The sequence below is a fragment of the Lonchura striata genome, chromosome 22, assembly GCF_050655825.1.
Source record: "Lonchura striata isolate lonStrDom1 chromosome 22, ASM5065582v1, whole genome shotgun sequence".
NCBI classification, from domain to species: domain Eukaryota; kingdom Metazoa; phylum Chordata; class Aves; order Passeriformes; family Estrildidae; genus Lonchura; species Lonchura striata.
Genome location: NC_140724.1, coordinates 3,951,905 through 3,967,144, shown reverse-complemented (window position 1 = coordinate 3,967,144; position 15,240 = coordinate 3,951,905). Strand labels below are relative to the sequence as shown.

The 15,240-nt window shown below is 52.1% G+C and overlaps 1 protein-coding gene across 1 annotated transcript; it reads right to left on the bottom strand.

The window, feature by feature from the left end:
• Nucleotides 1-3,230: 3,230 nt before the first annotated feature.
• NEFM (neurofilament medium chain) lies at nt 3,231-8,280 on the bottom strand. The gene is made up of 3 exons (XM_021547905.4): nt 7,193-8,280; nt 6,565-6,689; nt 3,231-5,201 (listed from the first exon to the last, which is right to left on the bottom strand). The coding sequence occupies exons 1-3, from the start codon at nt 8,252-8,254 to the stop codon at nt 3,833-3,835; spliced, it is 2,556 nt and encodes an 851-aa protein (XP_021403580.2). The 5' UTR covers nt 8,255-8,280; the 3' UTR covers nt 3,231-3,832.
• Nucleotides 8,281-15,240: the final 6,960 nt, after the last annotated feature.

Genomic DNA, 15,240 nt, shown 5'->3' with positions numbered 1-15,240 from the left:
TGCAGCCCGAGCAGCACGGGCAGAGCTCCAGCAGCTCTCCCCTCTCTCCTGCTGCCGTTCCCAGGCTGATCCCTGCTCCCTCGGTTATTTTTATTGCGTTGCAGCTCCTTTTTAATGCGTTGCAGCTCCGCAGGGCTGAGTCAGCCCCGGCAGGAGCTGCAGCAGGGCTGGCTCTGCGGCGAGCCACGGGCTGGGTCCCCAGTCCTGCCCTGCTGCCCAGCCTGGAGGGGACAGCTGGGCTGGGTTTCTGGGCTCCCGGAGCTGTGGGATGCATCCTGCTGCCGGCAATTTTACCTTGGAAAATCCAGGCGCTGCCTTTGACGCAATGCAGTAAAAGCTGGCAGAGGGAGGCTCAGGAGAAACTTTCAGCCGAGTTGCAGCTGCGAGTGAAGCCAGAAGTGTCCTGAGGGTCTTTCCTGCTCTTTGGGTCTGGACCAGGCTGAGATTTCATCCCAGGGAGGTGCTGGATGCTTTCCCAAGGTGCACACACACTCCTCCCACCCCTCCTCGCCCCTCACCTGTACAGAACACTCACGTTGCAGAAATTCACTTTCTAATGACTCAATAATTCACAGTTCATCATTTGCTGCCATCCCAGATTTGTTAAGGATACTTTAATCCTGAAAAAGCAGCAAAAAAAACCCAAATGTGTATAGGGAGAGCACAAACCCAGACGGCTGGAGAATATTCTGGTGCCTGACTCAGCTCCCTGGCAAATGCATCCTGTTTGTGTTTTGTAACCCTTCCCGGCTTATTCCCACCTGGAATTCTGTTCTGGGATGCTGAAAGATAACTGTAGCACCTCCACAACCCAGCACAGGAAAAAGATCCTGGTTTAGAGCTCTCAGCTCTTGAAGCCACAGCGGTCTGAATATCCCACCTTTAAAAATATGCAGAAATCTTCACTGTAAATTCCTTTAATTATTATTTTTCCCTTCATAGATATTTTTTTCCTATTGTTTAATGAACTTCTTTGTCTGAAAATAATTATTCCCATCACTTTTTCTGTGCAGTCTGGAGGAGTAATTGGTGCAGAACAGGCAAATAACATCCTATTTATGCCTCTCTGCCCGGGAATTGTGCTTTCCTTTGAATCTGTTTGATTGCAGATGCCAGTAGACAAAACCTCTTGGCACCATTAAATATTAATCAGTTCTTACAGTTTTATAAACATTTAGAAATGTGTTAACCACTTGCTTGTTCCTCTTAGGATTTGCTGGGAACATCTGCAGTGGGAAATGGACTAAATGCAAAAAACCAGAGTGTTAGAGCAGGGGAAATAAAAATACAGTTGGGGTAATAACTAAAAGCTGTGCGATATTTTGGGTGGGAAAGGGGTGAAATGAGGATGTTGTGAGGATCATGCCAAGGGTTTTCCAACCAGAAGCACCCAGGGAATGGAGGTACCCTGGGGTTAGCCCAGTCCCAGGAGCAATCCTGGATTGCCGAGTGCAAACAGGAACAAACCCACACAAATCCTGATTTTGGGGTCCCTGGAGCTGTGTCCCACCAGCACCGAAGAGAAAGAAGAGCAAAGGAATCCCAACATGAGGAACAGCCCTGCTGGGGTCCCACCTGCACATGTTAAATGTTCCCCAGTCTCCTGCTGATGCCAACATTGAATCCACGTGCAAGGTGGCCTTTCGTCTCCGTGCTGGACATTCCCAACTTCCCACTCTGAGGGATGGATTTTGCAGTTTTGGACATTTTAGTGGCTTCTAGAACTTATTTGGAAGCACATCCACATAATTCCATGTCAAATATTGGTCTCTGCTTTAATCATGTTGCTCTCTTGAAAATTTTGTTTAAATCTGAGGGGAAAACACCTTCAATGGTCACAAACCTTTGGGCACTTTGTGTTTTGACACAATTTGATGTCAATACCAAAACCAGGGGAGTGCTGAACTCCTTATTCCTAAAGGTAAAGTTATTTTTGTGTCACACCCACACGTGACTACGGAGAAGCTGCTGTTTAATTTGTTAACTCTGCTTTAATTAAGCATCACTCAGCAGCCAAGCTGTCGAGCACAGATTCCCATTATTGAGAGCAGCAGGAGAAACATCCATGGGTTTATTTGGAAGCCTCATCTGCTGTGGGCTCTCCACCACTTCTCCAGTGAAGAACATGCTGAACCCTTTCAATTAAAAACTCCTTGATCTTCAATTATTGATGGGGCGAAGGCACATGGAAATTCTAGATTTTAACCAGACCCTCAATTCAGCAACAGAGTTCAGGGTAGTCCATGGCCTGAATGCAGGCGTGGAAATTATTTGCATTTCTTTGTGAGTTATGGGAGGTGGGGCAGCAGCTGGAATCTTAATTTTCTTTTTAAAATGGAAAATACACACAATATTAATCTTATAATGACAAAGCAATTCCCACATTGGAGTTGGGGGTTTATCTCTTCCCTTTGTTTCATTTGTCTCCGTCTATTTTTCCATGTGCAGCAATTTTCTGTTGGCTTTGTTCTTAACAAAATAAACTAACCTCCTTGGGTTAATTTTTGATTTTAGAGTTTTGTGTTTAGAGGCAGATTGAACTTTTTGGTTATTGGAACCAGAGAATTAACGAGGAGGTTCCCATACAATGAAAGCAAGAGGGGGTAAAATAATCAGAACCAAACCCATTTCGAGGGTCTTGTGGTGGCTTGGCTGAGTCCCTTTAATGGGATTTTGCTCAGTTAAGTGACAAACTGGTGCCACAGAAGATGCCACAGCCAGCCTCTCTCCCCAGGAAAATCAAGGAATTATTTGGAAATTGGCTCTCCGTGTGTGGATGTTGGGGTGTAAGGAGGACAACAATATTGCAACAATACTTGCAGATTTTAACATTTTTGGTTCGGTACAAGCAGGACTGAGGGCTTAGAGACTTTCTTTCCCCTCTTAAAAAAAAAAAGCAATTGCAACCCTCCTAAGCACCTCAAGGCCAGGCAGAGGTGTTCAATGGATTCCTCTTTCCTCTAGAAAATTTGGGATATGGCTGTTATTTTCTTAATCCAGCCTTTTTGTTTTTAGAGGAATTTTGTCCATCATATCCAACACCCAAGCCACAGAACGTCCTGCGCTGGATGGGACCCCCAAGGACCATGAAAGTCCAACTCCAAGACAAATGAGAACATTAAAGAAAAGATCCTCAACCAATTATCAACCCATGCAGCTGCATTCCCATTCAGGAGAGCATCCAGCTTAGGGAAGGGCTTAAATTGGGAAAAAAAAGCCATCAGAACAAGTCATGTTTTCATATTGACCTTTATTGAGCAAGAACTGCTGTGACTGTTTTACATCAAACAACAAAAGGTTGCGTACTGTGCATGTCAACAAGGTTCTCCCAGGAGTAAAAGTCCACCCTAATTGCACCAGTGAGGTAAACATAATTAGTTATAAGTAGCTTTTTTTTTTTTTTTTTTTTTTTTTTTTAAGGCTAGGAGAGTTCTGGTTCTCATGAATACTCTATTACTGTTTTCGGTTTGGTTTTGGCTCAGTTGGTTCTTTGCATAATACATCTGAACTCGTTCCTCAGATACATCCCTCCAACAGCTCAGGAAATTCAGAGAAGCTTCCTCTGCACATTTCATCTCATGCACTAGTAGTAGCAGTATTTTTTTGTAGATCCCCAAGCTCTGTGGAGGGAGTACATCTTGAGCCTGCATGCATTCCCCCCCCCTTCCCTATATTGCACGAAAAAGTAAAATACTGTGTGTCTGGAGCCTCCGTGAGAGAACCCGATCTGCTTTGAAGCCGTCACCCACATGCATTTTGCAGCTGTCTATGGCTTAACCTTTTGCACCGACCCAAGCTCTTGAATTGGTTTGAATTTTAGCTATGGTTGCTTTTATTCGCTCTCTTTAATCTCCTTTACTACAGCATGTGAAGTGACTTTCTCCACTTTCTTGGTGGACACCAACTTCTCCTCAAAGCTTTCTTCGTGCTCCTCCACCTTCTGCGTGACCGTCACCGACTTTGTGATAAACGTGGTGCCACTGTCCCCACCCTCCCCTGTGATTTTCTCTGCTTTTTTGGTTACTACGATTTTCTCAGCCTTGTCATCCACGGGGCTCACATCGAGGCCGTTGGTGACCACTCCCTTGTCTTCCTCCTCCTTCTCTTTGGATTCCTCCTCCTTCTTCTCCTCCACCTCCCCATTGACCGCGATGTCCTCTTTCCTGGACTCCTTCTCGGCCTCGGCGCTAACTTTCGTTACCTTGGTGACAGTGATGGTTTCCTCCACCACAGCCTTGGCATCCTTGGCTGGGGAGGGAGGCTTCTCCGGGGACCGGGGCTTCTCGGGCGTCACGGCCTTCTCGGGCGTGCGCGCCTTCTCCGGGCTCGCCGGCTTCTCGGGCGTGCGCGGCTTCTCCGGCGGCGCCAGCTTCTCCAGGCCCACGGCTTTCTCGGGGCTCACAGCCTTCTCGGGGCTCACAGCCTTCTCGGGGGTGGCAGCTTTCTCGGGGGTGGCAGCCTTCTCGGGGGTGGCAGCCTTCTCCGGGGAGGTCACCTTTGGTGTGGCCGGTTTCTCTGGCGATGCCGCTTTCTCCTCCTCCTTGGCCGCCTTCTCCGTTTTCTCCGCCTTCTGTTCTTTTGCTGCTTCTGCAGGTTTTTCTTTGGGGGCGGCCTTGGCCGGCTCTGTTACGGGAGATTTGGGGGGGGACTTTACAGGAGGTGTTTTGACCTTCTCTGCCTTTGCTGGTACCTCTTCAGCTTTGCTCTTGGCCTCAGGTTTTTCCTCCTCTTCCTCTGCTTCCTCCTCTTCTTCCTTTTCCTCAATTTCTTCTTTTTCAGAGCCGCCTTCTTCTGCGGCATCAGATTTTGCAGCTTCTTCTTCCTCCTCTGCTTCCTCTTCCTCCTTCTCTTCCTCCTCAGCTGCAGCTTCTTGTTCTGCAGGAGCCTTCTCAGAAACTTCTTCCTCTGCAGCTTCTTCTGCTTTTTCTTCCTCCTGTTCCTCTTGCTGGGCCTTGGCTGCCATTTCTTCCGCGATGGCTGCCAGGGCATCTTCCATCTCAGACTTTTCATCCTCCACCTTCGTCTCTTCAATGATTTCTTCTACAAACTTGTGCTGGACCTTCAGCTTTGGTGGTTCAATTTTTGTTTTCTGGATTTTGGTGGATGCTATTGTGACAGAGGGTTGTCTGTGTGTGAATATGGGACCGGTAATGCTTCCAGAGAAGGCACTGAATCTTGTCTCCTCACCCTCCAGCAGCTTCCTAAGGGAATCAGGAGGAGAGAAAAAGAAGAAAATTAGCATTACAAAACCAAAATAAGGGACAGCTATGGGAATAATTGTTTGTCCCATCCTCGGAAGTGTCCAAGGCCAGGCTGGACGGGGCTTGGAGCAGCCTGGCATAGTGGAAGGTGGCCCTGCTTTGGGATGGGCTTTAAGGTGTCTTCCATCCCAAACCATTCCAGGATTCTACAACATTTCCCTGCTGCACTATTCCTCTGCCAGCAGGACGGAACCAGTTTGCTGTGGAATGTGCTGGAACTCACCAGAGCCATCCACTGCTCACAGCCCCAGCCCAGCTTCCCTTGAATCTGCTCTTTTCCAAAACTCACATTCAGCAGTTTTTACCTCGCTTACGGCTCGTGTGACACCTGCAGTGATCAGTTCAAATTCATCTTTACTGTCAGAAAGTTTTATTATGGCGTAAATCAGCAGGGATTAGGACAAACTAACTAATTGAATAGGATTCATTATGACTTAGGCAAACAGAACTTGACACAGCCAACAGACCCAAATCAAATATTGTGTCTGAGACAATTACAGCTGATTAGAGCATGTGTTCTAATTTAATAATTTGGGCATCCACCTTCTCTTTGTGGGAATATGAGAACTGGAGGCTTCAGCTGACTTTGGCAGCAGGCAGCTACAGCCCCTGAGGTGTCTGTATGTCTGAGCAACCTCAGAAATTTCAACAGATCTGGAGATGGGGGTGTTTTTTTGTTGCTTTTACTTTTCTTTTATTCAAGCGTTTTTCTGTGACCCAGAAAAATCAGGAGCTCTCCAGTGAGAGTTCTGAAGTGATACAGAGGAGACTAAAAAAACCTGCCAGGTGATGGCAACAGCAAGCAACGCTGAGCTCGAGATTAGAGCAGATGCCTCTGAAGGAAAGTTGAGCAAGAAAAGTAAAAGTGTTTGTGACAGACAGATCAGCACTCGCTGCCTCAAACCATGATCAAGCAAAATCACTGTCTCTCCCAGGCGATAAAAGGGAGCTCTGGTGACAAGCCCTGCATGCCTGGCATCTGCAGAGCGGGCGGGAATTAAAAATAACCTCGTCTTTCGCTGCATCTCCTGCTCGGGCGGCCAAGGACAGAATGCGGCACGGGAGCCGCCGCACTGAGTCACGCTGTGCTGTGCCCGCGGGGCTCGCTGGCAGCTCTGCCGCTCATTAGCTGGTCCCTAATGACCTTCCGGGCTCTCACTGGGCTGCAAGGATTTAGCCAAGCTCTCCTTTCACCCGTGTTCACTGCCTGCTGGTCTTTCTTAGCTGTGGCAGCGCTTCCTGAGCCAGCAGCATCTGCAGTGCTATTAATATTCCAGGCGTGTCGGCAAAGATCCCACTGTACCTGTATGCAGCAATTTCGATGTCCAGGGCCATCTTGACATTGAGGAGGTCCTGGTACTCCCGCAAGTGACGAGCCATTTCCCACTTCGTTCCTCTGAGCTCGTTTTCCAGCTGGTGAATCGTGTCCTGCAAGGGAGACGCAGAAAACCCCTGTGAGGCTGACAGACGCCGCACGGGGGGACAGAGCGGGCAGAACTTCTCCGAGGGGACTTTTAGAAACTCTTCCCGCTGCTCGGGGAGGCAGGGCTGGCATCAGAGCAGGACCCACCCGCTCCCACCGCCGTCCCCCCCCGCCTTCCGCATCCCTCGCTGCGGAGCCGGCACAGGGCGCTTCCCGCATCCCTCCACGCCAGAGCGGGCACGTCCCGCATCTCTTCATCCCGGGGCGGGCACGTCCCGCATCTCTTCATCCCAGAGCGGGCACAGGGCACGTCCCGCATCCCTCCACGCCAGAGCGGGCACCGGGCACCTCCCGCATCCCTCCACACCACAGCGGGCACCTCCCGCGTTTCCTCCTCCCAGAGCGGGCACCGGGCACCTCCCGCATCCCTCCCACCGGACCTCTCCCGCACCCTCCTCCCCGGAGCCGGCACCGGGCACGGGACAGCCCCGCGCCGCCTCCCCGGTACCTGATAGGTGGTGAGGTCGTTATTGTGGCGCTCCTCGATGTCGCTGAGCTGCCTCTCCAGCGACTCCTTGGTGCCGCGCACCGACTCGAGCTCGATGCTCTTGGACTGGAGCTGCCGGCGGTACTCGGCGATCTCCTCCTTGGCGGAGCGGATCGCCTCCTTGTTCTGCTCGGCCGCCTCGGTGAGCTTGGCGTAGCGGCACTTGAACCACTCCTCGGCCTGGTGCATGTTGTGGTCGGACTGGCACTCGAGCTGGGCGCGGATCTCCTTCAGCGCCGTCGTCAGGTCTGTCTTCAGGTAGTCCTTCCTCTCCACGGTGGCGTGGGACGCCTGCAGCTGCGCCAGCAGCTCGGCCACCTCCTCCTCGTGGTTGCCCCTGAGGAAGGCCACCTCGTCCTGCAGCGACTGCACCTTCTTGTCCAGCTCTGCGCGCATCAGCGAGGCCTCCTCCATCTCCTTGCGCAGGGCGCGGATCGTCGCCTCCGTCTCGTCGCGCAGCCGCGCCTCATCCTCGAAGCGCTCCCGCAGGCGCTGGATGTCCTCCTCGATGTGCTCCGAGTCCAGCTGGATCTGCGCCTTCTCGTGGCTCACCTGCTCCAGCGCCCCGCGCAGCTCCCGCAGCTCCTGCTCGTAGGCGTCGCTCAGCTGCGCCCGCCCGGCGTGCTTCTGCCGCAGCGCCGCCAGCTCCGCCTCGATCTCCTTGTTCTGCTGCTCCAGGTAATGCACCTTCTCGATGTAGCCGGCGAAGCGGTCGTTGAGCCCCTGCAGCTGCTCCTTCTCGTTGGAGCGGCTCAGCTTGAGCTCGGCCGCGCCGTTGAGCAGCGAGGACTGGCTCACGTCCAGGCTCTCGGCCGAGCTCAGCACCGTGGAGCCGTAGGCGGCCCGCGGGCCGCCCAGGTTGGGGCGCTTGTAGGAGGAGGACACGGTGCTGCCCGAGCCCCGCGACCACGACTGCGAGCGGAAGCCGCTGGACGGGGACGCGCTGGCGCGGCTGTAGGTGGCCCGGGTCTCGGTCACCCGGCGGTACGAGGGGTTGCCCAGGGGCTCCATGGTGTAGCTCATGGTGGGGCGCTGGGGGGCGGCGGTGCGGGGCTGCTCGGGCCGCCGCCGCCCCTTTTATAGCCGCGCCGGGCGGCTGCGGGGCGGCCCCGCACACGTGTGCGGGGGGCGGCTCCCCCGGCCCGCCCCGCGCCCCGCCCCGGCTCCCCCTGCCTTCCCTCGCCGCGTCCCGGCCGCCCCTGCCCGGCCCCCGGCACCTCCCCGCTGCCCCTTCCCCTTCCCCGCTGCCCTGGCTGCCCCCTCCTCCCCTTTCTCCTCTCCATCGCCCACCCGCTGCCCCCTTGTCCCCGCTGCCCCCACTGCCTCCTTTCTTCCTCCTGCTGCCCCCTTCCCTTTCCCGTGTTCCTTCCCTCTTGCCCTTCCTCCTTCTCCGCCTTTCCCTAGGCCAGCACCCTCTTTCTTTCCTTCCTTCCATTCTTTCCTTCCTTTCTTCCTCCCTTATTATCTGTTCTTCCCTTTCTTTTCTCCCATCCCTTTCTTTTGTTTGTTTGTGGTTTTTTTTCCCTTCTTCTTCTCTTGTTTTCTTTCCCTCCGTTTCTTTCCCCGATTTTTTCCATTCCTTTTCCCTCCTCCCCCTCTTTTCCTCTCTTTTCTCTCCCGCAGCGCCCACGGCAGAGCGGAGCGCGGCGCCGGCCCCGGGCGCTGCCGGGGGCTGCAGAGCGGGGTAGGGCCGGGGGCCGGGCTGGGGAACCGGGAGCGCGATCCGGGAATTGGGATCAGCTCCTCCGTCAGCACGGACAGGGGGAGCCGCGGATGGGTGGGGAGGGTCCTTCCCCCCGTGCCCCATCCCCCGGTCCCCGGGCGGGCTCTGCTGTGAAGGTCGCAGCGGGAGGGGAGGCGGCGCTCGCCGGGGCTCTGCGGCACCGAGCGCTCCCCGGCTCCGGGGGCTCTGCGGGAGGAGCGGGGGGAAGCCCTGGAGCGCTCAGCAAGAGTTTAGGAGACCCCCCGGCATCCCAAATCCTTGCTCTTGGTTCTTCTCTTCCTTCCTCTCTCCCCTTCTCTTTTCCTCCCACCCATCTGCTTTGATCTAACGCTTGGTGCATTGCTCAGAATGAATAATAAATTGTTTGAAACCTTGTTAGAAATTACGGTTATGGGGGGAAATAGACTTTGTATGGGCTGCATGACAGTGCCTGGCTGCCATCCAGGCTCTGAGCTCCTCCTGGAGGGATTACAGCTACGGAGGAAACGGATAGTAAACTACAAAGAGACAAAATAAAATAAAATAAAACAACCGAAACCCTCAAAAAAAAAAAAAAAAAAAAAAAAAAAAAAAAAAAACCCCAAAACTGCTGCTGCTAGAAAAACCCCGGCCACAGCTTGCACGGAAAAGCAGAGGGACGCTGCGGGGGGAGAGCTAACGCCTCGCTCAGAAGGTGCAGAAAAGGCTCTGTCTGTGTTCACAGCCGGAATTTTCGAGCAGATGATCTCGTGAAAGGCAAAACCCTCCCGACAAAGCACCTGGCCGCCTTCCCGGTGGGGCTGAGAGAGCCGGGCAGCTCTGGGGGACGGGGCTGAACTTTGCCGAGCACATGGAGCCTCATGGCGCTGTCAGAGGACTGCAGCACTGCAGTCAGCAGAGCCCGGCTCCATCCCGGCTCCATCCCGGCTCCATCCCTGCTCCATCCCCGGCTCCATCCCGGCTCCATCCCTGTTCCATCCCTGTTCCATCCCTGCTCCATCCCCGGCTCCATCCCGGCTCCATCCCCGGCTCCATCCCGGCTCCATCCCCGGCTCCATCCCCGGCTCCATCCCGGCTCCATCCCGGCTCCATCCCCGGCTCCATCCCGGCTCCATCCCGGCTCCATCCCCGGCTCCATCCCCGGCTCCATCCCGGCTCCATCCCCGGCTCCATCCCGGCTCCATCCCGGCTCCATCCCGGCTCCATCCCCGGCTCCATCCCTGTTCCATCCCGGCTCCATCCCGGCTCCATCCCTGCTCCATCCCTTCTCCATCCCGGCTCTGCTCCCGGCTCCATCCCGGCTCCATCCCTTCTCCATCCCGGCTCCATCCCGGCTCCATCCCTTCTCCATCCCGGCTCCATCCCGGCTCCATCCCGGCTCCATCCCTTCTCCATCCCCGCTCCATCCCGGCTCCATCCCGGCTCCATCCCCGCTCCATCCCGGCTCCATCCCCGGCTCCATCCCCGCTCCATCCCCGCTCCATCCCGGCTCCATCCCCGGCTCCATCCCGGCTCCATCCCGGCTCCATCCCGGCTCCATCCCCGGCTCCATCCCCGCTCCATCCCGGCTCCATCCCGGACTCTGCTCCGGCCTCCCCGCTTATCCACACAGCAAAGTTCCTGCTAATTAAACAATCACGGATCGGAAACCTGCTTCATTCATTTCACTGGAAGTTTCTGCCATAGGCACAAACCCCTTTGGATTTCACCGGGGCTCAAACTAAAATTGCTGCCTATCAGGGCGTTGCGTTTTTTGTTTCTTTTAAGGGTGAAAAATACATTGTGATCTGGTTTATTGATGTTTTTTTTTCCCTCCCTGATAATAAAGACTGGGAGGTGGGAACAGATCATGGTTTTACCCGTAAGAAAAACTCACTGTGTAAGGAAACACAGAGTTAACAGAGGTGCTTGGGAGCTTTTATTATCCTTTTAATCTCCTGAAAACAAGGACTGGCAGATGGAACGTCGTAATAAAATTGCCTCTCATTAAATACCTTGGTGTTTGAAATCCATTTACCCCATATGTAAAATAAATTGTTGCTCTATAATCAGGCAGGGCTAGGTTTGATTTATTTATTTAATAGCGATACCAAGCAATGCAAACTTTTATGGAACACGATGCATCTCATGGATTGCTTTAAAGATCAGGATATTTAGAAGGGGAAAAAGTTGGCATTCACTGAGGTGTTTAGCGCAGAGATTCTGAAATGAAATTCATTGTTTTAATCGAAAACAGCCTTGCAATGTGAATTTCTGCTCTCTAATCAGATGCTGGGGGAGAGGGCTCCTGCTACATTATCCTGAAGGTGCTTTGAAGGTTAAAGTGAGTCAGGGAAATCAGCCTGAGCTGTTCCCTCTTTTCTGATGAGTAATTAATCCTTTTTGCCTTTCTGCCTGGAGATTTTGAAATGCAGGCTGATATTTCTGCTGAAGGAGAATTGCTTTTGCCTCAAAGTTGACCAAACAAGAGCTTCTACTTCAGAGCAAAGCTGATGTCTCAGGACTGAGGAGGGAGGAAGGGAGGAAGGGGCACTCCCATGGAAAGGGAAAGCAGCAGCATCGATTTTAACCTTGATTTTCCACTATTGACAAACCTGCAGTGATGGGAGGGTGAGACTGAGTCCTGCAGCTTCCTTAAATAAGAGAAAAGGAGAGAAAATACAGAAGGTGGAGTAGCACAACAACGTGGCTGCTCCCAGGGAAAGATCAAAATACCTCCAATGATAATTAATTCATTGGAATATATTAAGAAAACACTGAATCAGATGGGTAGAATAAAAGGGGGGGAGGGTTGGGTGGGGTTTTTTGTTGGAGAGAGGCAGCAGAATGAAGGCACTGGATGGGTAATGCAACGTGGTTGGAACTCTTACAGATTATTTATCAGCTTAAAGGGGGTTTGTCTTGATAAGTTTTTAATATCAAGGTTTTAATATAAAGCCTGGTTTAAGTTTAAGCAATTCAAGCCTAAATAGGTCTTAATGATGCCCATGTAAGGAGAGCAACCAGCGACATCAGATGGAATTTTGTCAGAGAGGAAAAGGAGTCAGGACATGAGGATTTGGTCTGTTTTTCTGTTCCCCAGCAGGCAGTGCTGTAAACTGCTGTGACTGGCCAAGCTGCAGGAGTTGCACCCATTTGGTGCCCCTGATGTGCTGTGGGGTCACCCCAAACTCACCACAAATAACGTCCCAGGACATCAGCTGGCGGAAATTGGTCTCGTTCCAGCTGAGCCAGGAGAGCAAGGACGGACATTTGAGCCCAGCTGAGGATGTGTCCTGAAATATTTAAATAGCCAGGAAGGCAAAAAAATGGGATTTATGGCCTGAGGGCCTCGTCCTGGACTGCTGGATGCTCCTTGAAAAGGGATTTCACCCCAGAGGAAGCCCAGGAGTGCCCAGCACTGGACAGGACAGACCAGGGCCAGGCAGGGCTGGTGTCCTGTTCCCTGGGAAGCAGATTTTCAACAGGATTCATTTCTGCCTTGTCATTTGTTCAGGATCTTGAGAGTGGAAGGATCAGGTTTGGGGCGAGCTGGTTGATAATGGATTATCCTTTCACAAAAGGTCTTCAGCATCCTCAGGGACTTGAAAGAGGGAAGGGGGTGGAGGGGAGAGAACAAGCTGTGAGCATTTGGGGTTGGAATGGATGATCTTTGAGGTTCTTCCCAGCTCAGACCATTCCAGGATTCCATTTCCCCTCTGTCCTGGGCTGAGGTGAGGATGTCACTTTTTGGTATCACAGCACAAACACAAAGGTCCTGCTGGGCAGTGCCTGTGCTCTGAAAATTGATGTGTTCATTTTATTTCTGCTGGAGCCTGGGCTCTCCCAGCAGAGCTCTAACGCAGCAGCGTTTTCCTAATGCCCTTTCCATCATTCCCTCTGAGCCACCTGCGGCACCTCAGGACCTCAAATCAAGCACTGCCAGACCCTTGGGTTATTTTCTTCATGCAGGAACGTTCTGGGGTGCATTCCAGGGTGAAATATTCCTGAGAGCCCAGCCCTGAGGCAGAATTTTCCTTCCAATGATCGATGAAGGAAAATTTCTTGGAAATTCCTACAAATCATCACTGAGCTCGTTGCTACTTTCACCTTCCTCGATTTATCTGCTGCAAGAGCCCTTCATGGAATCATGGAAAGGTTTGGCTTGGAAGAGACCTTAAATCCCACCCCACCCCATCCCCTGCCAGGGCAGGGACACCTTCCACTGGCCCAGGAGGCTCCAAGCCCCATCCAGCCTGTCCTTGTGGAACATTCACCCCAAAATTCCCTGCACTGTCAGCACCAGGAATAATTTCACAGCTCCAGACACACTTCAGTCATTTACTCACTTCAAAAAAACGAAACTTTTACCAGACCACCCACACTTTTCTGGGGTGTTTTCCCTGCATTTTGAAAGCCCTGCATTGCACATTGATTTTATAACTCCTGGAGTGGGATGTTCTCTTTCCTGGCCACCTCCTGTTCTGCTTCCATGGGCCACTCCTTTAATCTGCAGGAATTCACAGAGGAGCAGGATGCTGAATTATTCTATGAAGGGCTTAGCCTGGAGTCTGCTGATTAATAATAGCAATAATAGAAACATATCCAAGCAGATTCCTGCAGCTTTGTGTGGTGTTCTTTGGGATAACAGGGATGGGGTGACAGGGACAGGGAGATCTTGTGCTTCCAGCTCCCTGATTCAATCAATTCCCTGGAATTGATTTTCCAATAAATTCCAGCAACTTTTGGAATCCTTGGCCAGCAAAAGCTCTGTCTGTGGTCCTGAATTGGGCGTTGAGCTCCTTTCCACAGCTTCTTTTAACTGTCCTTTAACCAGTTAATTACAGAACTGTGATGAATTTGTCATGTGAATCACGGAATCACTGAACTCTGGAATGGTTTGGGTGGGAAGGGACTTTAAAGATCTCAAATCCCAGCCCTGGGACACTTCCCCCATCCCAGGGTGCCCCAACCGGGCCTTGGACACTTCCAGGGATCCAGGAAGTGGGAATTCCATCCCACAGCTCACTGGGAATTCCATCCCAGCCCCTCCCCACCCTCCCAGGGAAGGATTTCTTCCCAATATCCCATCTAAAACTGCCCTCCTTGTGTTTAAAGAGCAAATCCAGCGCACAAATGACCTGTGGCCCTTCTTAGTGATATTTCTGAAGCGATGGCCACGTTCTCTGGACAGATATTGGAAAATTTGGCTCTTACCAGAGAATTCCTTTGTAGATCCCAATGCCAGAGAAGCCAAAACCCGACAGGGCAGAAGAGAGAGTGCCTGGAACAGCTTTTGCCAGGCAGGAAGAGTTTGGAGGTGAAGGTTAAGGGTGCAGAGGCAGAACAAGCTCCCATTTATTCAAGGAAAAGGATGGACAAACTCCCATTTATTCAAGGAAAAGGATGGATTAACTCCCATTTATTCAAGGAAAAGGATGAACGGCAAGGAATCCACTGAGCCTCAGTTTCCTTTCTTCGGCACCACCCACGCAGGATCCAGGCACAAACCCTGCCAAGGATCAGCTCTGAGGCACAGAAAATTGGGATTTATCTGCTCTGGATGAGAGGCAGAGGAGCCCCCTGGGTTTGCCCCTGGCTGTGCCCACGCTCTGCTGGGGTTGGGATTCTCTCTCCCTTTCCCACATCTGGTGTTTGATGCCTCCAGCTGAAAACTGCCACCCAGAAAAGCACAAATCCAGGTCAGGGCAGCAATCTTCTGGTGAGAAAGTGACCAAAAATAGCTCTTCTTACCTCGTTTGGAAAGGGCTTTTTTTGTAGCCTTCCCTTTCTAAAAATAGGACTTGGAGAAGTGGCCACAGTTGTGCTTTTTCCGACCATTTTGTTCCTGGAGCTCTGTGTCCCTCACGAGGGCGATGCCACAGGGCAAAGCTATTTTTAGGGTGTTGCTTCCCAGGAAATAAAGGAGATAAATTACAGCAGGTTGGAAATTAGAGGCAGTTACTCACAACAGCAGCTAAATTCCATTTACTGTCACACACCCGCGTCATGACAGCAATAATTACAGGAATTATTGGGGGAAAAGTCCCATTTTTCAGTCCAGTGGCAGCACCTGGATGGGGAAATCCTCCTGCCTGGGCTGGTGTGCAACAGCCCTGAGATTTGGGATCACTTTGTCCAAGTGACCTCCTCTGCAGACCGGCTTGCTCAGAATATTCTCAATATCCTGAAAACTCTGGGACGGGTGGATTTTAACACAGCAAAACTGTTGGTGGGGTAAATGGAGCTCAGAGCTTTGAGTTATGTCCAGCCTTGGAGGTCAGGGAGCCCTTGGGGAAATTGAATTTAAAACCAAAATGAAAATCAA

What these genes read in the sequence shown, in the direction of transcription:
- NEFM (XM_021547905.4), bottom strand. Translation starts at nt 8,254, where the DNA reads ATGAGCTACACCATGGAGCCCCTGGGCAACCCCTCGTACCGCCGGGTG. An exon ending in ACGACCTCACCACCTATCAG is followed by an intron (nt 6,690 to 7,192) that starts GTACCGGGGAGG and finishes TCTCCCTTGCAG; the next exon opens with GACACGATTCACCAGCTGGA. An exon ending in ATCGAAATTGCTGCATACAG is followed by an intron (nt 5,202 to 6,564) that starts GTACAGTGGGAT and finishes TGATTCCCTTAG; the next exon opens with GAAGCTGCTGGAGGGTGAGG.